Raw genomic sequence first — 24491 nt, 5'->3', positions numbered from 1 at the left:
GAAATAATACTGAGAGGAATTTTGAGCAGGGAAAATTTGGTGGAAAATGGAAGAATTTAGCACATGTAGACTCTGTGCTAATTGTGTGAAGATTTCAGACTTTGCTCACTTTTTTTATGTGATGTCTTTTGGATCACATATTGCTGGACTTGTTTTATAGGGAAAAGAGGAAAGTGCACTTTGAGAGCTTTGTGCTACACTGTGTCCCGCAGATCTGTGGCTTAAACAAGCCTATCTGAAATACTGCTACTTGTGCTTTTCCTTGGCTTGTCTGAAATGCACCAGCTTGTTTGACTTGGAATGTTTTATCTTCTTTCTCTTCAGGAATCTCATGTATGGGGTTGTGAAACTAATGAAGCTGGTGGGTCAGCTGTCTGATAAATTCTATTATACAGACTGCCTCCTCTTTGGAGCGATTATATCTGCCACTGATCCAGGTAACTGGATGAACATTTTTTTAATAACCTTCCAAAATAACCCTATTGTTAGAATTTTCAGCTGCATATTAACAGGACTGTATTTTCAGTTCTGTTATATTGGTATCTCTGAGCCTCTTCTCTGAAATGCATGCAAATTCTGAGCATTTTGAAAGCTGTTCTCTGCTGATTTGTTGCTGAACTGGTATGACATCATGGTATATTTGGAGAAAAGTGTAACTCTCCTGTTCAAATATTTAAATACGTTTTTGCCCAGTGGTTTCTAGTTAAGGGTGCATCAAGTTTAAGGCTGCAAATAGATGAAATAATTACATTTTCGGGATAGCAGGACTTCCTTCTTAAGCTACATTGCTCAGTGCTAGCTAATTTAAGAGCAATATTTGAGGCTTTCAGGCTCTTTAGGTGGTGGCTTGTGGCTCAGGTTTTTTTTTCCTCTTTTAAATGGACTTCATGTTTTACAAGTTTAAGCAGAAGAATGCTTTTTTGGCCAAGTAATTTTACCTTCTGCCCAAATAATGTATTAATCTTTCAGAGTCAAGCAGGCTCACATTGATGTCTCTGCTTAACAGATCAGTTTGTAGGGCTGGTATATGTCAGGGGCCAGGGTAGGGAGTGCTGAAGTATTAAGCTTGACATTTAAAGCAGTTTATTTGAGGTGCTTAGTGGTGATTAGTGTGAAAATGGGAAGTAGCTCCTGTGATTGAGCTGAGCTCTGAACAGCTGGGGGTTGCATACAATTTATGCAAAAAATCACCTTGTGATTTTTGAAGTACGTGTATGGGAACATCTTCGAGATCATGGTCTTTCAGCTCAGACTGAGGTTTCTTGAAAGAATGATTATAAATATTTAGCACTCTTGTCCTTTTCAAATTATGTGGAAATTCATACCTGTGGCATAGTGTATACTTTGGGAAACACTTGGGACTATTTGTACTGTTTTACAATGGCTGCAATAATAAACCTGTGTCAACAATCCATACAGTTTTTAAAAGCAGGAAGTCGCACAACATTTTATTGATTGTCTTATATGGTACATGTCCTAAAATAATATCAGGGCTTTGGTATAAGTGTTTTGTCTGTCCCATGCCCTTTGATTATGGGGCCTTGCTATGAACACTGTGCAGATGGGAGGACAACAGAGCCACCTCCTAATGCAGCTGCCCTAAAACTGATGGAGGAAATGCTTACCTGTAGGTAAACATGACCACTCAGTTTCCCATTTTAGTTTTGATCCTGTACTTCTGTTCCTGGGTTTTGTTGCTTTAGCCATACTGGGAAGTCTGCTCCATCAGCTCACACAGTCATCCAGTGTTGTTTTTCTCTTTTCTTTCTGTAGTTACCGTGCTAGCAATATTTAATGAGCTGCATGCTGATGTGGATCTCTATGCCCTTCTGTTTGGAGAGAGCGTGTTGAATGATGCTGTTGCCATTGTATTATCCTCGTAAGTAACTATGTGACTTTCTACTCTGAAATTACTTAATTGCTTTTGGCATTTATCTAGAATAAATGCTTTCTCTGAGAAACATTATTTTAAGTTTAAATGGATTGTCTTTAACTGAATTGATAAACATTGCAAACATTTGCCAAGATCCCTAATGCATACACAAGCCAGAATGACATGTATGCCTTCAGTGTGGGATTGCTTCCCTGTAGCTCAGATGGTGTTGTTACAGAAAAATAATCTTTTCTGATGCTGTTTCTAACTTCTCATCGTGTTCTCTGTTTCTAGATCTATAGTTGCCTACCAGCCAACAGGCGAAAATACCCATGCTTTTGATGCAGCAGCATTTTTCAAGTCTGTTGGTGTTTTCCTGGGAATATTCAGTGGCTCTTTCATGATGGGAGCAGTGACAGGGGTTGTGACAGCTCTGATATCCTTTTTCATGTTTAGGTGTTCCAGCTGAGATAGCACATGTGGGTATTATCAGGGCTATCCTGTTTCCAATTATAGCAAAATTGACTCTAGTATGTTTAATTCTGAGTGTGAAGATGTGATCAGTATTCATGACACTTTTCTTCTCTATAGAAAGACAAAAGTACCCACAGAAATCAACTCTTTCCAATATAATTGAGGCCATATTAGAAGTTTTAATGATGTTGCTGCAACAAGCCAAGGGAGGACCTTAAATAAGCATATCCTAATAATGTTTCATTTCTTTTTATAAAATTAGAAAACCTAGGTTTCATTATTTGCCTTGAAAGACATCTCCTATGGTAACTGGTATTTGATTCTGTCTTCAGCAAAATCTCTTATTTCTGACCCACACTGCATTTTTTGGGTCCTGCATTTAAACCTTTTGCCAGAAGTCTGATGTCCTACCTCATGGATAAGATTGTATCCCTAAGAGAGTTAACTTTATTACATGTTGTGCCTTGCATGATCTATTCTGTTCTCTTGATGCTTGTTGCTGCTATTTGGTTAGATCTCTGAGGTGCCCAGCAAGCAATTTGTGTGGGTTTTGTTTTAGGCTCAGACAGTAGACCTGCAGCCTGATCTGCTCTAGGAATCATGATGCTTCTTCAGGAAAAAATTCAGTCTTTACTTTCAGACTGGCTACTATAAACATATCTGTACAAACCCCAGGCTGCTTTGATTTACCTAGACTTCTGAACACTGACCTGAAAGGGGTAAAATGTGATTTTTTTTTTTTATACACTGATCATGAACCTGTGACTCTTAAGCAGTAATGTCTCAACTGTATCTTATAATATATAAACTGTGCAGATTTTCCTAAGATGTCTGCATAATGGAAACCCTTTAAGTACAACAGGGAAAATTTGCTCTTGATATTTAATGTTCAGTCTCAGTTGTACTGATCTGCAATCCATGTGACCCAGAACCACGATTCTTCATTGTAGCTCTCACTGCTCAAATGTTGCTGCTGTGGTTTTTGGCTTGCTGGTTGGCTACTAATTATGGCTGAAATGTATTCAGATTCATCTTGTAAAATTATGCTTCTGAAGCAGCAACTAGTCCTTGCTTTTTCTAATGTTTGTGCTCAGGAGGATGATGTGAGGCTGTTCAGAACAAAGCCTCTGTGGTGGCATTTTGTGTGTGTGGTGGGTTTTTTTTCTTTTTGTTCCGTTTTGGTTTTGTTTTAACCAAAGAAAACTTGGTTAATTATATAACTGTTTTCTTTTGGAAACATCCTTTATGTTATGCAATGCTGTAGAAGCAAACTAAATTTGCATTTTACTCTTCATAGCTGATTAGAACCCGTAAGTTAAGGGTTAAGTTAATGGATTGTTTTTCCTGTAGTGTGAAGTACTGATATCTGTACCACTCTGAGTAAGGGGTTTCATACAGTCATGCACTGTCCTTTAAGAACAGAATACTCAGTTTTCAAATTATGTAGATAGTATACAAGGACTTGTTCTGACTTTCAGCAAGCTGTCTGTGGTTATTCTTATAACAGTTAAGGTACTGTACCACTTTGTATTTTCTTTCTAAATTACAAGATCTGTCTGGTTGCAAAAAAAGTGAAATAATAGAAGGCTGTGTCTAAGGAATAAAGAAAACAGTTAAGAAAAAAGAAATAATATTTTCATTTCAGTTAGCATTTCAATTTGCTTGATTGTATGGAATAATAAAATGATTTTCTTTTGTCTTTCTCTCACCTTCATCTTCCTCTAAAATGATGAGCACAGGTTTTAATTTTAGATTGGATGAAATTTTTTGGCACGGTTACTTACAATAACATCAAGGGTAATAAACAATTTGATTCACAAAGCTGCCAGAAAAGACTGGAAATAAGGAATTGGTTCTGACAAGGGCCTTTGCCTAACATCAGGGGAACAAGGTTCAACCTCTTCTTTTCCCATGGAGTGACTGTGGCAATCCAGTTTCTTTAGGCATCCATGAATATCCTTTGAGCCAGGCACTGGGATTAGCTGAGCACCCTGTGGGACAATGGGTTCCAATTTTTATTATGGTGCATGTTTGCTGCTTCAGAAGCATGATCTCAGAAATCAGATCTGTTTGGGGGAAGTGGTGGGGAGGAATTCAGTTGACCTCAGAAGTTTTAGAGGTGGTTTCTGTGTAGAATTAACAGCTGTTTAAAAATATGCTGTGTTTTATATTTGGTGTAATGCCAACATGGAGAATATATATATATATATATATATTTTAATGCTACTCTGGGCTTTGTTTTGAGGGCAACCTTCTGATGAAGTAAGGTCGTGGCTGAAGGTGTGTCTGCAGCATATGTTTGCCCTAGTCCAAGTCAGCAGAGAATGTCAGCAAGAAGTAGGTGTGAGTGGAGGGTTGGTACTGATTGCCTTCATATGAACTGTGCATAGCTGTTTTCACCTCAGATACAGTGTGCTGTTCAGTGTTTACCTGCTGCCTGAGTAGTGCTTCTATAAATATGTGAACAACTCTTTTTTGTAGTGTGTGAAGAGCTAAATTTAACACTACTGAAATCTGTTCCATGTCTTCAGTAGCTGTATGAATTGTTAATTTAGTGTGTGCTTTGATGCTCCTCAGGTTTTGCTCTCCTCTGCAAGATGAACTTGAACATTGAAAGACTGAGCTTCTCTGATTTGGCTTTTTCTCTAAAACACATCAGCACAAGGAGAGGAAATACATTTTGTAGGCAGCAATTTTTTTGCCTTAAAAGTACTGAAGTAGCCACGCTTGCTGGAAAAGACTTATTAACAAATCTGAGCAGAAAAAATCTTATAAATCTTACTTGTTTTAGGGTTGCTGTAGTCAAGGACAGCCCTGTGAATTAAATGCTATTGAATGCATTTTATGCTTTATTTGAAGATGGGAGTGGGACTGATTGTTGAGGTTGGCAGGGGGAACCAAACATCATTCCCCCACCAATCCCCTGAAAAAACAAGAGACATACAATCTACAAGGAATGCCAGGTATATATCCCATCCTTGCTAGCACTTCGAAGGGAAACATAGAATAAGATAATATTCCTCTAAGAGGTAGAGCCACACTTGGCCAAGGATATGCAACAAAAATATCCAAAACTGATTGTTGCAGGTTGATTCTGAAATTTGCTTTGATGTGTTAGAATTCACATTTTTCAGCATCAAAAGTATTTTGTTTCCCAACAAGCACTGGCTGTAGGTACATAAAAGTGCTTCTCATAAATACGGGGAACAGAGAAGCCAAAGGATTTCTTTTTGATCCCTTAACAAGTGACTTAACGTGACAAAGTTTACCAAGTTGCACTGCTTCCCCCTGCTGGAAACAGCTCTCTTCTTCTTGATGTCCTGGAGCACTTTCTTGCTTGCAGAAGCTTGTGGATTTACTGGTGAGTTGCTGGGATTCGAGCATTGGGGGACAGAAGTCCAGTTCATCTTACCTATTTTTCCACTTTCTCACTTAAACTTTTCAATGAGAAACGTGATGTTTGTGTTTAAATTTGGGTGGTTTTTTGCGTTTTGTTCAATCTCAAAGCTGTAGCTCACTGTGTAACAAAGGCTTTTAAAAGCAATGGTTTGGTTCAAGCACCACCTCCCTAATCTGGTATCTCACTCACTTGAATAGAAGGTTTGTAAAATCTCAAGGTTAAAAATGATATATACATTTAATGGAGCTTGTGAAGGGAAAGTGTGGTGAGCTGCCAATAAACAGGCTGATTTTCACATGTGACTCTTCACAGGTGTGGTGGCTGTTCTCTTCTGTGGAATCACCCAGGCACATTATACCTACAATAACTTGTCAGTCGAATCAAGGAGTCGCACAAAGCAGGCAAGGATGTCTTTTACCTTTTGTACAGTGCATTGCTGTAGTAGTCCATGTACTTTTGTTTTTACAGCATCTTTCTTACTTGGCCTTTAACATGTGGTGGTTTTCTCCCTAGCTCTTCGAGGTATTGCACTTCCTGGCAGAGAACTTCATATTTTCTTACATGGGCTTGGCACTGTTTACTTTCCAGAAGCACATATTCAGCCCAGTTTTCATTATTGGAGCTTTTGTATCCTTTTTCACATTGTGTGAGGTTTCTCTATTGTCTTAAGTGCATGAAAACTTGTGATGTCTGTTGGCTTTACCAAACAGAGAATGGTGGCTGGCCCAAGTTTCCCTAATGTTTTGCAGGCACAATAGTTTTGAGAACAGCCTTTGGTTATGCCTTACATCAAAGCCCTAAGGCCTCTGTGCCACACAGTTGTTGGCTTTGTGCCTGAATGTTAGAAGTCATATAATTGCACTAGATAAATAAATGAACGTGCTTTACTGGGTGTTTTGGCCATTGATAGCCAACACTGCTTGTGTTGTTCTTGTATTGGGACTTTGGAGACCTAGAAAAATATTCATTTTTCACTTCCAGTGGCCCCTTACGAAAGTAAGCTAACTTCAAATACATAAAAAGGAATATGGGTGAATAGATCATTTTTGGGCAATGCCCCAGAGGTAAAGGTCAGCATCTCAGGTGATGGGATGAGAAAGGAGCTGAGCTGGGGTGCAGACCATGACATGAAGGGTACACAATTCAAGGTTCTGCCATTGTCCCTGGTCGGCTTGGTACCTGACTCTCAAATTCCCCAGAACTGAGCACTTTGTAGCAGCCACACTCATGTAAGCTCTGCATCCTTTCCCTGTTGAAATGGATTATGTAACTGTCTCTTCATATATTCCTGGCTGCTCGAAAATTCTGCACAATTAAAAGTGTGCATGAAGAAATGGGAAGTAGTCCTCCAGTCTTCATCTTCCTCTGCCTGCTGTAGGAGTAGGGCTACTGGCAATGGAAGTAAAACCCAGTAAAAGGACATATAAAGATGGCCTAGCATGGGATGTACTTATTTTCTCTTCTTCTTTCTGCTATTTTTTGTATGACTTCTCAGGATTTATCCCATTTATTTTCCTTCAGCCATTTACTTTTTTCTGAAATAGTAGTAAATTTTCTCCTGTGTTTCCTCATATCCATTTTTATGACCTAAGAAATGCTTCAGAGCTCTGCAGACATTGGATAAAGACATGAACAGAATAGTTGCATCTGGTATACAATTGCAAATTTTCATGCTTGGTGTGGCTTTCCATCAACTCAAGTTATGCTGTCTGCCCTGGGTTTGTTCTCAGTAGTTGTTTCTTTTTTTTCCTGCTTGCCCATCTTTTAATACATTTTCCACATCTTTTTCTACCACTGATCTCAACCTCTGTTGCCTCTTGAGTGTTTTTCTACCTTTGTGAGGAGGGCAGCTAATACTAGCACCCATGTCTTACCTCAACTGCTATGGTCCCCACTGAGTTAACTTGCAGGGGTTAAATGTAGAGGCATCACCAGTTGTTGAAAGTGAAAGCCTGGACTGCAAAGGCAGAGCTAGAGCCTCAGCATCCTTGGCAAAATATTAGCTATTATTCCTACATACATTAGTCATGACGCCTTCTCATGTGTGATTTCTGCAGTTCTCAAAAGGACTGGTATAAAAGCTGCTTGCAATAGTTATGTGAGGGTTATTGTACAAAGTAATAATCAAAATCTGATTTTCCTACAGATATTCCCTGCTGACAGTATTGCTTTACTTTAGCTATGGCAACAACCCAATGCTGTCTAGAGCTCTTATATGGTTTTATTTCTTTTCCATGGGAGCCGTTTTATTCTTCCTAATGTTCTCATCCCAGCAGCAAATGACCAATGTTTGTTGGGCTTCTGGCTGTGTTAGCATTTTTTAGGATTTCAGCCCGCCACTCCAGTTTTTCCCAAAGTGTTCCTTATACAGTGGAGAGTGTTTTCAGCTTTCTGCTTCTTCACTGGAGCCACTGGGTGTTTTGCACCACAGTAAGGGAGAGAAGGCACTTACCACCTGCTGTCATAAATTTCACCAGTGCTCTTTCACTATTCTTTTTGAACTTCATTCTAGCGCTGACAAGCGGCTTTTGGATTTATATTCTTAGCAACTCTGTACTGTTAAGTGTTTGCTAGCCATTAGGAGATTTTTGCCTCTGCAGGAGTCATAATGGGGTGGCCACTTGCCTCAAGTTGTTTTTCCCTCTGTATACACATATACACTGCATTTCTGTTGTTCCAAAACACAAAACTGAATGGTGGTGGTGATAATTCTTTAAAGTGTGAGTTTTCAAAGACAAGTCTTCATTTGTACAATTGGTCATTTTAATACTAGGTATAATTTCATGGTGCGTTTAAAAATGTAGTTATATTAGTAAAAATTTGCATTGTGTGTAATGACTTCTGTATGCACAAGTTACATAAAATTGGGGAAAGCCTGCTTTAGATACACAGATATAGGAAGAACCTCTCACTAAAATGAAAGCTTCAGGTTAAAGCCAGGTACCCAAGAATGCATACCTCACGAAAAAGAAATCCTTAACCCTCAGCTGTAAACAGGTTGCAATCTTTTTGGGCAGAGCTGCACATATCTACCCCCTTTCCTTCCTGTTGAATTTGGGCAGAAGACATAAGATCAGCTGGAGTTTTCAGCACATGATGATGTTTTCAGGTAAGAGCAAAAATGTTGGGCAATGCAAAAAGTCTTAATTTTAACTTGTAAGCAATTGACAGTGCTACCTTCTGCTTTTACAATCCATGTTCAGGCATCCTAAATGGAAGGCTTACTGATTATTGCAACATGCCACCATGTATCTTTCAGCCTTTACAGAAAGTGTGCCATGTCTGGGATGACTGACATCTTGAAATGCTATCTGCTCATAGCAGGCAGCACTTCATGTTGGTAATAGAGCATTTCCGTTTGAAGTTCTTCTGAGAGGGATGGAAGAACTGGGATGTATCTCTTCCAAAACGTTATTTCTAGCTGAGATGATGTTCACTTTGTGCAGAAACAGATACCTGCTGAGAAAATCGAGGCGTATTTATGGGTGTCCTTTCCCACTTAGTTGGAGAAAAGTATTTGACTTAAACTGCCTCACAATTTCTGTCACACAGATGACTGTTTAAGTTTTTCATTTAAGGCAAGTTATGTATTGTGTGTCTAAACTTGTGTATCCTCAAGAAGTTCCAGGGAATCCTCTGTACACTAGAGGATGTAAATAGGACAGAGCCAGGCTATTTGCAGTGGTGCCCTGTGACAGGACCAGAGGTAATGAGCACAAACTGGAACACAAGGTTTTCTTTTTGAACAACATGAAACATGTACATGAATGTCCAAGCACTGTACAGGCTGCCCAGAGAGGCTGTGGCATCTCCATCCATGGAGATAATCAAAAGCCATCTGGACATGGTCCTGTGCAACCTACTGCTGGTTGAGCAGGGGTTGCTCAAACAGGGGAATTGGACCAGATGAACTCCAGGGGTTCTTTAAGACCTTAACCATCCTGTGATTCCTCTGCATGAGAAGTCTGCAGATGGCCCAATGGCATGGCTTGTTCTTGCTAATGGAGTTTCATAACTGGGAGCAGAGGAGGGGGGAAATATATTGTCTGCCTGTGACCATGTTATTAACTACAATATTTTTCTAGCTGATAAAAATGTCATAACAAGAACTCACATTTCAATTATTAATTCAACTGGAAAAGTGTGAATTTTTATCTGGATTCAGGGAGCTGCTTGACTTACATAGTGTTTTGCTGTTGTCCAGAACTTGCTTGTTTCTGTCTTCCTTTCCTGTTTGTTTCTGGAAATATTTACATCTTTTCATAGCACTTGTAGATTCTATAAATTACAGAAAACCAGGAGAGCGCATTCTGTTGTAAATCATCCCAGGACATACTTTATCAAGGAATTTAAGGAAATTAAAACTTGCTGGAGCCCAGTGCTTTCTGCCTGACACTTTGTGTGGGAAGGGAACAAGGAAAGATGCTGTGTTGTTCAGAGTCCCAGCTGTTATTTCATTCTTTTTGATAGGTCTCAGGGGAGCCATGGCATTTGCTCTGGCTATACGAGATACTGCTACCTACTCTCACCAAATGATGTTCTCAACAACTCTGCTCATCGTCTTTTTCACTGTGTGGATTGTTGGTGGAGGTACAACTCCCATGCTGTCATGGCTGAACATCAGGTCAGTATGCAGCTGTGTGCTGGGGAAACTTCACTTGCCAAGAGGCAGTTGCTAATTTGGCTTAGCTGTACAGAACTTGTTTGAGGCTTGCTGGAAGCATTTAGAACATGGTATTTTATATAAATATATATATATAAGGTATTTAGAACATGGTACTTTATAGAGGAAGGTACTAGTGCAGGCTGGTGAAGAAAATGTACAGATGCTACTGGGATTCAGCCTAAAGGTGCTCTGATGATCTGCAAGGAGGTATCCAGGTGCTTGTCAATCTAGTAGGATATGGAATAGTGTTGCCTGAAAAAGCAGCCCTGTATTGAAAAGAAAGTATAATATGAAGTTCATATGGGACTAGATGGATTAATTCTAAGACAGTTCCTTGTCTCTTGTTTCCTGGTAATGGCCCTGTTAACAGTTTTTAAGTTCAGTGGAGTCTTTAATGGGTTGTGTTAAGCTGAATATACTTTAAACAAAACCTGATGTTACTGAAGCAACTGGGATAAATGGGATTCTGCCAGTCCTCTGGGTGTGTTTCCTCCTTTTTTGAGGAGATCTGTGAAAATGGTAAGTTGCATGATGATAGATGTTTGACTATAAATCCTGGCTGATACTTAATACTTTTGACTTGCAAGTACTTTCATATTTGAGAATATTTATTGAGAGATGTGCTCAATCATTGTTAAAGACCATATATATTGTAATTCTGGAAGTTTTGGCAGTTTGGGAGACAAAGATAAATAGACGAGAATTAAAGCAATACATGCTGTACAAGGCCTTTAGTGTGTTTTTCATATGTAAATGATTTGTCCTCTTTGGCACTTGAAAATTTTCGTTCTTGTTTTCTAATTGTGTTAACCAGAATTTGTATCCCACTCTTTTGTGACAGGAGAGGAAAAAAAAAAAAACCTAGGTAAAACTGATTTCAGTCTTTAGAAGAACTGATCATTCTCAGGGGCTGGTACTGCTTTTGGGAAACTTCAGTGAGCTGCTTGTGGCAATAGGTAACAGTTTGACAAAAAAAAAGGAACTCTTCTCATAAAAGATAGCATGCTTCCAGCTGGACACGGATGTTTCAGCAGTGATTTGCAGTATCTCAGCTCTGACTAACAGCAAATATTGGGAAATTGGGTTTTTCACTGGAGAGAAGCAACACTTCTAGTCAGGGTCTCTGCAGGTCATATCATTAATGATGGGTAATGCAACACCTGGTGTGAAGTCAGCAATAAACCCAGTGTCAACACAATTGTGTCATTAATGGTTGTGAGGTACCACATCCTGATGATGTGATAGTTACAATAGCTGGTATTCTTTGAGCATTTTTTCCTGTTGCCTGTACCTCTTCTGTTGAGGAAGCATGGCTGGGTATTTCCTTCAAACCTTGTCACCTAGCAAGTGACAGATGTCCTGCTGACCTGCTAAATGAAGAGGACTTGTGTTCATTGTACCTGTTTCAGAAGGCAGCTTCTGAGTTCAGTCAACCATTACCTCTGCCACAGGGCTCCTTCAGACATCAGCAGTAGGACAGGACTGAATTTTTGCATATGGCTCAGCCCTTGGCCAACTGGAAAATCATTCTGAAGTAGCAGCTTTTTCTCCTCCTGCATCTTCCTCCATTGAAACCAGGGAGCATGCAAGATTATGCACTTCTTTAACAGGACTAATCTAGTTCAGTAATGAGACTCCATAAGCCTGGCTGATGAGCTGGTCCAGTAGGCAGAGAGGACTAATGCCATATCCATTCCAGGCTTATCCCTCAAGGTGGCTATACGTGCAAAAGTCATTAGTGTGACCAACAAGGCGAAACAGCTGTAAAGTTCATGACACCATTCCTGGAGAAGTAACTGCCAAAAGGCAGCTACTGAAGCAGTTTTGAGTGTTTAGCTGTAGTTTTGGGGGGTGATTTACCAACCCCTGTGAATAACCAGTAATTTTAACTGACACGTCTTTGGCATGGTTGACAGAAAATAAACGGTTAACTTCCTGTTAAGGGAAGGATAACATATATAACAAGGGAGCTGCACGTAGGAAGCATTTTAGAGAACTGCGCGGGTCTGCCTACAGCTGGCTCTGTAGGCACTGACCTGCCGGAGATGGAGACTGCACCTTCTGGGACCGCAGGAAAATCAGATTTGTGCCAGGAGGTGGCGGCCGTGTGCAGCTGATCGGGAATTAGAAACTGTGCCGGTGAGGTACCCTCAGTGCTTAGAACCCCTTCTGCTGGAAAACGAGAACCCCTGATTTTATAGATTTTATTTCCTTTAAAAAGGGACAAATTTGTTTTACAGATGCATTTAAAATTATGCCAGTTATCTCTTTTCCATCACCTTCTCTCTGGTGGAAGAGGTAAACTGGAGGAGATGAGGATGAGATTCTGTCCCAGTGCCTCGCTCAGCAGCAGAGTGTGTAAGGCTGATGCAGTCCTGAGGCTCTGCAGTAGATAACCTGTCCCTAGGATGCTTTCTGAGCCTTGTCTGTCCATTAAGTTCAATTTCCAGAGGCTAGAAGTTAAACGGTAGTTGCATACAGGATTATTTAGCAGAAAAGAAGTTATAAGATAAAAGGTGGTTAACTCCCTAGATAAAGTAAAGGGATGTAGAAAATTATTGCCATGTGTATGTTGGACTTAAATGTCAGGATTTGTGGGGACTCCTAGCAGTCCAGTTGTGATGTGAAGTTCATAACCGTTGTATCCTTGTTGACTTTGGCCTTTGTGGAAGGAAGGAAGGGAGGAGAGCTAGTCAGCAATCACCAAATCATTACCAAGACAAGGGCCTGCTTTAATGAAGAGTCACTGAGGCTTGACCCTTCAGTGTGATGTAGGCTGCCTGCTCAGAGTGTGGCAAGGCAGTGTTACTGTCATGCTGTGGACACTGCTTGGCCAACAGCAAGGTTTCTGGGTGGCCCTTTCAGTAGCTGCTGTGGAGAGACAGGCTGAGCTCCTTCCCTAGGAACTGCAGGCCCACATCTGGGCAAGTCAGAGGAGCCAAGATAGATGTCAAAACCAAAAGGGCTTATTTAAGGTGGTGCCTGCATGATTTAAGCAGAACTGTACTAAGGAGCTGACTCCACCCAGGCCTGTCAGCCTGGCCCCATAGTGCTGAGCTCATGGGGAAGCAGCTGTGTGCATGCAAGGGGCAACGCCTACACAAGGATCCAGACCTGCTTTGCTGTGGCTTAGAGGCAGAGGCGCTTGTCTGCTGGCCACACCATTAGTTGTGTGGCATTTGGGATGCATGCTTGGTTCTTTACTTACCATTAATCCCTTCCCTCCCATGATATGAAATATTTAAAGTAGGTAAAGGGTAGAGAGGCTAACTTGAAAATTAAGTTTTGGTACAGTAAAAAGCAGCATAAGGAGGAAAATAGGCAAAAATACTCTCTGTCTCCTCTTGCTGTTCTGAAAATTTCAATTATTTGGATGAGCAGGTGTCTTTGCAGATAGGGTAGATTATCAGGGCACACTGACCAGGTTTTAACGTACAGCTAAGCAACGGACCTGTGGTTTGTAGCAGAGGCTTAACTGCAGTTTACTGCTTAACTGGCTAGAAAAGTGAGGTCACAAAGGTCACAACTTCGAAATTTGAGTAAAGAATAATTAGATCTTTAGATGCTTTTGCTTTCTGCTACTTGATGCTGAGCAAATTAAAAGTTAACACCAAAAACTGGAGTTAAAGCCATGATGTCATGTGTTGGAGTTCCTTGGCTGACTATCAATGAGATGTAGCCAAGCATCTGAGTGGTAAACAATTATACTTTCTTAGTAGAAAATATTTTTTTTTAGAAACTAAAGCATGCTTTGGATATTAAAAATATAGTCTCATCCTTAAAGGCCTAAACAAAGAAACAGTTTCCTGGCTGAAGCTCCAACAGTTTCAGCAAACTTGAGAGCTGTGTAAATTAAAACCACAACCAAAATTCCTCTTTTCAAAAAAATAGCTGACTTCTTGTTTCATTTATCTGTCACAGGAAGAAAAGGGAACTCCTAGCATTTGTATTGCAAAACAATGTGTTTTCCATTTTTCATTAGAGGTTAGTGACCTGCTTCTTTTCATGTTGAATGAAACAACACATAGATTAATGCCTTCCTCTCTTTCATAACCTGCTGGAAATGAGGAAGTTATTGCTTATTTTAATGAAGTAATTTCAGTTACACTTAGCAACCTTTTTATAAATCTCAAATCGTTATACCTTACACTTTAAAATACTTTGGGTTTCTTTTTATCATAAAAGCTACAGGTTGCACAGACAATGTCAACATAAACATTTACTGCCTTATATCTGACCTTGTATATACAAGCTTTCAAAAAGCTTTCTATGTAGTGATTTTTAAATTTTTTTTTTCTGTAAAAGAGCAAACTGAAAAAGAAATCTGGAAGCACTAACTCTCATCCAGCTGCTGTGTGAACTACCTAATTATCTGGGATGGTGTTAAAACTGTCAGCTTAGTGGTTATACTCCATTCTCTTACCTGGGGTGGTCCAATGATAAAATGTGCATTCTTAAATACCATGCCTCAGTGTGCTGGGATGGCAGGATGCGAGTGTTGATGTTGGAGTGCTATGTTGCAGACTGGTGTGGGGGATGTCTGATAGGAAGTTACACCCTCTGTTTTGCAGCTTGTTTCCATTATTCTATAACTTAGACCCTCCCCTGCCTTCTAGCCACTCTCTGCTGCCCATGAAGGCAGATGCACAGACACAGGTGCTGTCCCTTGCCCTCTGTTGTGGGCTTTTTCCTTCCCTACAAGGAAAAATGTCTTTCTGTACTGTTTTCTTCAGCTGTCTTTCCCTAGCTAGTTTTTCTAATCTTCCTCCTTCTTTCCCAGTCTCTAGTTTTTCATCATCAGTCTTGAATCTCCCGTAATGGTGGGGCATTGCAGCCCCCAAGGCTCCACCCTCACCCCTCTGGGCCTTTTCCTTAGTGGGAAAGAGATTACCTCTTCCTCTGGAAGTTTGGAGTTAAGCATGGGAGATGTTTCCTTTCCTCTGTTCTTGTTCTCTGAAACACAGCAATTCACACCAGAGAGGAAAAAATGTGGGGAAGACACTGTGGGATTTGGATTGAGACACATCTAGAGCACATAGATGATATGAGTTGTACTGCCAATCTCTGGCAAACCTCAGCCAGCAGTTTCAGGAGTCATTGTCTAGGTTAGGTGAAGTAAACAAATACCCAAAAACATTCTAAAATAACTTGAGACAACTTTTCCTAATTCCAGGGTTTTTTAGTGATTAGGTTCTAATTTTTTTAAAACATGGTGGTGAGAATTATTTCTCAGCAATCTTCTGAGAAACAGTTGAACTCTTCCAAAATAGCTAAAATTTTCCAAAAATGCTGCACTCATTACAGACATCTGGGAAAACTTTAGTATACTAACTTGGCAAAGATACAGCAAAGAGAAAGGAGTCGTAGAAGGGAAGTTATTGGGCAGTTTTTAATTTTAGCTTTTGCTGAACATGCAGAACCATCTCAGTGGTGGCCTTGAGGAGCAGAGTACTCTGACCTGGAGTGTATGCTGGCATGGGAAAAGAGCAATTGAACCTGGAATCCAAAACAAATCTGTCTAAAGTCTGGTTTTTGCCTCGACATTCAAGGATTAGATGAGTACATGCTCTTCATATCACAAGCTATGGCCTTAAATATTTGTTAATCAGGATGTCAGCCTCGAATCAGGGTGTGTACACCTGCTTTTTCTTAAGTGAGGCCTCTGTGGATTTCTGATCATCTGGGCTTTTATTTCACATAAGCAATATGCAGCTCTTGACAAATGCCTTCATGGAAAAATAAGGGGGTAAAAACCCCACAGGCTGCTAAGGAATGTATGTGGAAAATACTGGAAGCCAAAAATGCTTTCATTTGTACCTAAAACTGCCCCCACAAACACAATTGTAAAAGGCAAAGCAAGGAGTAAAACCAGACTCTGCTATGACTGGAGATTAAATCAAAAATTGATAGTAAATTGTCAGTTAAACCAGTGGAGTGGTTTAGTGCTTGTTACCAGGTGCTCTGAAACCAGGTGGTACTGGTGACCCCTCTCATATTTGTATAGCTTCTTGTGACTTCTTTGTCTGATGACTCTTTCAGACCATGTGCAGGTCTGAAGTGGTAGCAATTGTTTTAGATTGGCTCTGTCTGTGTGCAGCACCAAGAGAGCTACTGAATTTGGTTTTCTGGGGGATGTAGTCTGTCATTAATACAGATGCTTTGCCAGCTGGGATCTGAATGAATGAAGAATTTTACTGGATATGTCAATCATAAATTGTTGCTGTTACTAATTTTGGTTTTTCGGTCGCTTTGTCATTGTTCTGCATTGTTGTTCATGTATGTTCTGTCTTTTATGATTGGGTAGGTTTTTTTTTGTTGTTGTTGTTTTGCTGAAAAGCTCTATAAAGCCCCCATCTCATGAGCATTTTGTTACTCACATTGCATTCTTGTACTGTACCAGAGTTGGTGACCATATTCCATCGGTGGAAGAGATGAGTGAAAGCCACTGGCTGTATTTCAGGTGACACTGTGCTTTCCTTGATACCACATTAACCTGGTGCTTGGCTTTTTTCATCTTTGTAACACTGAGTGTGTGCTCTTTTTCTTTACTGTGGCATGCAGCTGCTGCTTCTTTTCTGAGAGTGCTGTAGAAGTTCCTCAGTTCTGAATCTATTCACTTATTCTGAGCTGTGAGAGTGTGGGTCACACATCATGTCCTTAGTCTAAAAAAGAAAAGAAACTATAAAACACCTCATTCTTTAATTCTGTGTATAGACATTTAATAAAGCAAAACTAGGATCTCTGGCCTTGGAAGACATGAAAGCTGAAAATCATGGATTTGATCTTATGATCTTTAATCACAAAGGTGTTCTTAAGCATTGCTTGAAGTTATTTCATGTAACTCTGCAGGTTGGAAGGAACTTCATAGATGATTTAGCCTGGCCTTTTTGAGGATGTATTTTTAAAAACAGAGCAATATCAACCAGAGAAGACTAGGATTCTGGTTTGTTTGTTTCAGAATGGATACACAGTTAGAGAGAGAATTTAAAATAAGATAAATCTCAAACTGACATCTGTAGGAGGATGTGTATATGTATGTGTGTGTATATGTATAAAAAAATATACAGAATATTTATGTAAAGAAAGCTCTTTGGTATGGGCAATGAAAAGTTTTTCATGTACCTTGTCACATGAAGGTTTCCAGCAAACTACCAGATTTTCCACAGATGCAATGTGTTAGTTTGTACAGAGAATCTGAGAACTATTATCTCTTACAGTCATTCTTGGCTACTGCCATAGTAATTACAGATGCTAAATATAAAAATGTCTGGTATTTTGAAAACTTGTCATCTATGTGTTGTAGGGCCTTGAAAAGTTTCTGAAGTATCAGAAGAAATTATTCCACCCATTTTAAAACTATGTAGTAGAGAACTTGAAGTAGTTCTATCTGCCTTTTTAACATTCATTTCCATCTACTTAGTTCAGTTTTGTGTGTCAACCACTTTTTCCCACACTGTTTAAATTACTGAATTATAAATAACCTTAGTATTTGAGAGATCAAATCTGGGTAGCTGCTCTCCTACCTGTGATGTTGGAGTTTCAGCTGTAGATAAGGACCAAGAAGGCCAGGAGGCAGTTAAGGGCAGAAAAGCTATTCTTTGGTGTTGGGCATAAGGAGCTCAAGACTAGTGTGTTTGCTATTACAGAGATCTTAAAGCATGAAAAGCCTTTTTTGCCTTAAAAAATATTTTCACTGGGGAGAAGTGAAGAAATACACTTAAATTTGATTAATTTTTACTATAGCATACACTTGTCTACAGATACCAATGACCTTTCAAAGGATGAAATAAAGGTGTCTGAATTTTACGTAGTAATAATTCAGAATTATTACTATGTAATTATTACTACAGAATTATGTACTGAAGGAATAAGGTGTCTATCAGATACCAAAGTGATTCCAATTGGGGAAATAGATGGGGTTTTTTACCAATTTCAAAACATGTATGCGTTGTTACAGCTAAAAGACTGCTCATATTCTTCATCTGGAATCTTCTTTTCAAGAGTTACCTACTTGAACTGCTACTGTACACCCTTGAGGAATTCACACACAACTGCTGCAAAAGGCTTTCAGAAAGGGTGGAGGGAAAACAAAGATGCTTGCTGGCATCTGCCTTACCTTGCCTGTCCCACAGCTGTTGTGCCACTCAGTCCCTGTCACAGAGGCTGTGCTTCTTCAATAAAACACTGGTTTTACCCAGCCCTTGCCCACCTGCCTTCCTGCTATGGGGTTTGAGCAAAACAGCCCAGCCATTAGCAAGGCTGCCCTCTCTGTGTCCCTGATCTCTGGGAGGGGATCTGTGTAAATCCATCCAGTAATAGTTTCATTTATAAAACTATAAATAAATGAGAGATTATATTGACCTTTACAGCACATTTAAATTACAGGCACCTTTTAAAATATATTAAGTGTGTGAAATAGATTTTTTTCTTTTAACCTAAAGAAGAAAATCAATGTTGAAGACATGCATGCAGCAGCTTTACTCATACTCATAATTATTGAAGTAGTTAAGCAAGGATGAAGTAGCTGTTTTCTGTGATTCTCTTACTTTAAAGGAGGTTGGGAGAGACTTGACTGTTTTTGGGTATTGTTTTGTTCCAAGTGATAAAGGTGAGATGTCCTAAGAATTCTGGGGGCCAGGCCTGCAAAAAACCCATGATGCTTGTCATGAGTTTGGGGTATATAAACCTTCAAACTTAAACAAGCAGGTTTGCTACCAAAAAAGAAAGCTTCCTATACAGTTGATGCTGGAGTAGAGGATAAGAGCATACTGTTTGAAAGATACAAAAAGTAGTTGTGGGGATTCAAAATGGAAATGCATGTGGTATTAATCTCTGAACTGTGGATCAGAAATTTTTAAAAGGTGATTTATGGAAAGGAATTAATTTGGAGTATTTAAAATATAAATTAATCTGAAAAACAACTGAAAAAATTAAATTGAAAAGTCTGTGTGGATATACTATTTCAATATTGAAAGGAACATTTGTAGTATTTTTTTTTCCCTAAAACTTGGTATTTTAATATAGAAAAGCTCTCATATCAGCACAAAGTGAACCCAAATTCCTGGTCTGTGATATACTATGACTTTTCACTGAACAGAGTGGTTATCCTGCTTTGGTCCTCCATTAAGCCCCATTCCCCTGCCTAAGGGCAGCTAAAATCCTCAAAAAAAAATGCACAATCTTGTAAGTCAAGTAAAAGTTGAGACACTGAATTGTTTGGTTTTCTTATGTACTGTGAGGTGAATAGGTAACCCAGGGAGCAAAAACTATTTAGAGAATGCAAACTATGTTCATCTTCTGGAATGAGCTTCTTGAACTCCCCATTCACACTTCCAGCTGCACAACCAACATGAGCTTGGTTGCTGTGCATAGCACACTGAACCTTCCCCCATGTGCAGCTGGAGTTTGGAAAGCCACAAATACTTTTATTTTCATATGTACTTACAAAGGAATGTATGTATATATATATATATATATATATATATATATTGCTGTACTGAGTCACTTACCTGACATTGCTTGTCAGCTTTCTGCATGAGAAATTAACCAATTTCCCTGACAAAACCCCTTCTTATGTAGTGATAACCAAAGCAGTAACATCTCAGCCCTTGTAACCTCTCAGAGCTCTTGTGTGTGGTGTTTTATTTTAGCATGTCTTACAATCCAGTACTCAATTTGTCTATCCAGTGTTCCCTTAAACTGGTGAAGATTTTCCATTGCAAGGCTGGTCAGTGCAAATGAATTTCCAGGCTAAATGTGCCTAAAGTTCAAGATGACTCTATATGCAGAGAAACGAAGTGATGAGGAAAGGACAAGAGGCTCCAGAAAAAAAAAGAAAAAAATCCAAGCGGAGGATTGGGCCAACATTAGTTTTATAAGAGGCTGCTGCAGAGTGGCCTTCTGGATTTTCCCTGAATTACATTAACTCATGTGAGGCCTTAAGATGACTGTGAATCCACAAGGATGACTTAAAATTTTTCTTCTTCTATTGTTCTATCCAAAAATGCCACCCTGGAAGCTATTTGAAAGTGTTCTCTTTTTATTTGAGCCAAGCATGGTGTCCCTGGGACACACAAATGATATGGTCTGACCAGCAAGATTCTCTTGGTTTCTGGTGATCTTCAGGGCTGTTGCATAAACACCATGGCTATGAATAGCTGACAAAAAGTCTAAGTAACAAGGAAATTGCACTGAACCAGCTCAGTCCCTTCTAAGAGAGGAGAAGTGATGACATTAACAAAATCTTATTGTCAGAAATGGCTGTTGCATGAGTTTTCCCACACTTATTATGCAACATGGTAGAAATGAAACACAACGCATTTGAGACTGACAATCTTATCTAACTTTTGAGATTGGAGGTTTAGGTTCTACAGATGACAGAGGTTAAGACAGGAATTGGATTTAAGAGAGATAAGTCCAGTCTTAACAAATAGCTAACGCCAAAACAGACCAGAAAAACTTGGACATAATTACAGGGATTAAATGTGCATCTTGGATAGGAGCCCTATGCGCAAGGATGGTTCGGTAATAAGATATTTGCTAACAATGTAAAAGTGAGTAGACAGTTTCTTCTCAACATATTATTCTGTCATCACCCACCATCCCATTGCCCTGCCTCACACAGCTAGGAGGCTGGACTGCAGGCCACTTTCTAGTCTACTGTGGCTGTGTTGTGGTTAGGTGAATGACTTGCAGCAAATTAATGTTGTGACTCTTTATAAAATATTTTTTGTGCTTCCCATAGTGCATTAAAACTTGGGGTGTATGCCTTTTTAAAATCTTACATTTGAGCCACTCTCAGGCTTATCTGGCAGTTATTTTCTGTATGAAATATTTAGGTTGGGCTTTATCCTTAGTTTCTGGTTTCTTCCTGCTGGACATAAGGGATACTCACCACTGAAGAGGATGTCATCTGCTTTTTAAGGCAAAAATAGTATTTTCCACTGTTCTAAAAGAATTGGCAACAAAGGTAAGCAGTTAAAGTTGGTGCCAGGATGGACTTATAGCAGCTTCTTGAGTGAAAAAGTATCTTCTTTATATCTATGTAACTGCAGGGGAATAATGGACAGCTCTTCCTCAAACTATTCTTATAACCTCTCTGATGCAGCTTTGCTGGGTGCTTAAAGTGCTTTTAAAATGCATTCTGCCAAACTTACAGCATTTGCAACCCTCAGTAACACCACTTGCTTTGTTTTCCTAATGTTTCTGTAGGGTTGGGGTTGACCCAGATCAGGATCCTCCACCTACTAACGACAGCTTTCAAGTCTTACAAGGAGTAAGTAATTACTTAACTTCTCTATTAGGCTGATCTTATTTTATAACTAAGACAATGGAGAACTGCAGAAGTTGTATGCATGGATAAAACTTTCTCCCCTAGCTGGCAAGTCAGTAGGGGATTTTGCTATATAGTATTCAAGTAATGCCCACTGAAAACATTCAGTGGTGTTGGGTGTAATGCTATCATGTTCAAGTTTTTGTGTATACATAAGGCATCACAAACCTTCCCAAATCTACTAATTCACTCTATTTAACAATAAGCTTTCCTCTTCCCCCACCTACCCAACATGCTTGCTTTTAGCATGCTACTGCATAAATATAGTTCTCAGTTCAGAAGTAATTCTCTTGGCTCCTCTTCCATAACTGATACCAAATTTTGGCCCTTGGACTTGCTTAGAATCCAGATAAAGTTTGCTAATCTGATCTCAACTCTTGTATACTGAATCACAAGCCAGCTGGATCCTGCCTGGACTACCTACCACCTGGATGAAGCAGAGGGAGCGCTGGAAAATTGCCAACTGTATTCAGCACACTGTTACTGTGAATATTTAATGAAACTTTCCATGCATCAATAACAACCCAAGAGTTGATATTTTTCCCCTGAAATGTGCTATTGGCAAACAAAAGCATTGGAAGAATGTTGTTCATAGCAGAATTTTCTGGTTTGCTCATCTATAAACTGATTGATTCACAGGAGGAGTGAAAGGTCTGGGGGGAAAAAAAAAAACCTAAACATTTCCTCAGGCTTAACTGGGAGTTTACGCTGTCTAGACCTTGGTTTACACTCTCCCAGAGTTCTGCTTGACACTGATTATTTAGCAGCACAGCTGGTTGCTTATGCAGGAACCTACTAGAAGCAGTTGAATGCCAGGTAACTTTGGATCCAGAGATGCTTAGGGAGCAAGTGTTGTGTGAGGATGCTGGTGTTTAGGCTGGTCAGAGATAGACTAATATATCTGGGATTATCTTTCTTCTTAATGGTTTCTCCTGCCTTGGTTTTTGGTTTTGTTAGCCTTTCTTTTTCTTTCCCTGTCACATGTTGTCCAGATAAGAGTTATTTACTCAGGAAGCATCTCTTTCATTGCAGAAACTGCACTTGGCATCTCTGTGCTCTTTGTAAAAGCCTGTGCCAGCACACAACATAGATACTGAAATGGTGGAGTTGGCTACCAGTAAGGGTGAATTTTGTTTTGTAACCATCTGGAAGCAACCAGAAGTATAGGCCTAAAAACACCTTTTACAATGAAGGCCAAAATTATTGCATAAAACCAAGTTTAGGAAGTGGTATCATGGTAAGATGGCTTTGGCCAGTTCAGACCAAGCTTGTCAGTAATTGAGAAATTGCTTTAACAGGAAACGGAGCATGGGTATTCTGTTCTCATTCAGTGTCTGCTGTGGAAATAGTTTGCTTTTTTCCCATGTAAACATAAAGAACTTGCCCATTTGTTTCCCTCTTTAGCTGTGCATTGCATTGCTAATGTAGTCCATTAGTCAGTTCCCTTTGGATTCATCTTTCTTTCACAAAGCCAAGATTAGCAGTATGTCACAGTTTAAGAAAATATATCATTTGGGATGCGGGGGGAGTGTAAATGTACTAAGCTTTAACTCTTGGTGGATCATGGATGTTTTTGCAGGTCAGAAATACAAAGTACAATCCTGTCTTGTTCTTTTCCAGTAGTTTAGAGGACGATTCATGCAAAGCATTCATCTGTTTTCCTGTGTTTAACTCTGGCCTCTGGCCACAAACACTCCCCCGAACAACAAACAACAAAACAAAAACACAAACCAAAACACTCATACCTCAAACAGTAAGAAAAGTAGAAACAAATGCAGCTGCAGACCAGCTGGTGTGACGATTTGCAGCACAGCTAGGTTAAGAGATTATATTTAACACTGTTAGCCCTTTCAAGGTTGATCTAGCATTTCTGAGATTCCCATGACCTCCCTTAATTGTGATTTTTATACAGATTCTTTGTTAAGCATGTCTCTTTTAAATGTAATATATTTCATCAGGTTTCTGAGAGTTTATCAGGTATGGTAATTTCCCTTGTTCTTCCAAGGAAGCAACAGGCTTGAGAAGGAAACATCAAACCTAGAGTTAGGCCTTGACCTAGAGTTAAGGAAACCAACAAAGCAGTGAATAGTAATTGGTCTGGAATATCAGTGAGGCTTATTTGTCAGTTTTGAAGTTATTTCTATATGCATTATTAACAGTGAGATAAGATTTTAGGCTCCAGGGAACTTGGTGGTAGAGGGCTTGAGTGCAATGGTAACTTGAGTGCAATGAAGACAGTCTTCTCTGGAGTAATTTCTTGTCTTTCTAGGAAAAGTAAACTCAGTATAAACAAGTCTCTAAACAGCTTTATTCTGCATTCCAAGTACAGTATTGAAGTAATTTGGCTTTTTTTTTTGGACAGGACATTATAATATGCATTACTGGAGTGTATAATTTTGGGATTTTCTGCCTGATGTAATTGAATATGTTTTTATTGTACTTTTAGGATGGTCAAGATTCTGCGCGAAGGAACAGGACAAAGCAGGAAAGTGCTTGGCTCTTCAGGCTGTGGTATAGCTTTGACCATAAGTATCCTTTTGAAAACACAGCTTAGTTTCAAGGCATGAAATGTTCACCTTTTTCCTTTCCATGTACCAATATGTAGCTTTAAGCACTTGATCTTTCTCCTGTTTGACTCTCTCAAGTATTTGACAGGCTCAAGGCACAGAACTGGAGCTTGAACTCACTGGCTCAGCAGTCAGACCTTTCCTTTCCATGATGCATGGTATGTGACACTTGCTGGAGG

At 39.5% G+C, this 24491-nt stretch overlaps 1 protein-coding gene across 3 annotated transcripts in view; it reads left to right on the top strand.

Annotated features, from left to right (window-relative positions):
• SLC9A7 (solute carrier family 9 member A7) overlaps positions 1–24491 on the top strand; it is a 71061-nt gene that overhangs the window by 35529 nt on the left and 11041 nt on the right. The window contains exons 5-15 of one of the 3 annotated variants that reach the window (XM_085055827.1): positions 325–437; positions 1774–1879; positions 2168–2314; positions 5608–5708; positions 6060–6148; positions 6261–6374; positions 8745–8856; positions 10218–10371; positions 16814–16873; positions 21625–21688; positions 24192–24274. In XM_085055827.1, coding sequence (XP_084911953.1) covers positions 325–437; positions 1774–1879; positions 2168–2314; positions 5608–5708; positions 6060–6148; positions 6261–6374; positions 8745–8856; positions 10218–10371; positions 16814–16873; positions 21625–21688; positions 24192–24274 — 1143 coding nt within the window. The remainder of the gene's footprint in view (positions 1–324; positions 438–1773; positions 1880–2167; positions 2315–5607; positions 5709–6059; positions 6149–6260; positions 6375–8744; positions 8857–10217; positions 10372–16813; positions 16874–21624; positions 21689–24191; positions 24275–24491) is intronic. The other 2 variants (XR_014850890.1, XM_085055835.1) reach the window with 2 other exon arrangements.

Source organism: Lichenostomus cassidix, chromosome 1 (assembly GCF_008360975.1).
Source record: "Lichenostomus cassidix isolate B80296 chromosome 1, HeHo_3.0, whole genome shotgun sequence".
Taxonomy (NCBI): Eukaryota; Metazoa; Chordata; class Aves; order Passeriformes; family Meliphagidae; genus Lichenostomus; species Lichenostomus cassidix.
Note: the sequence above shows the minus strand (reverse complement) of the source record. Positions and strands in the feature narration are given on the sequence as shown.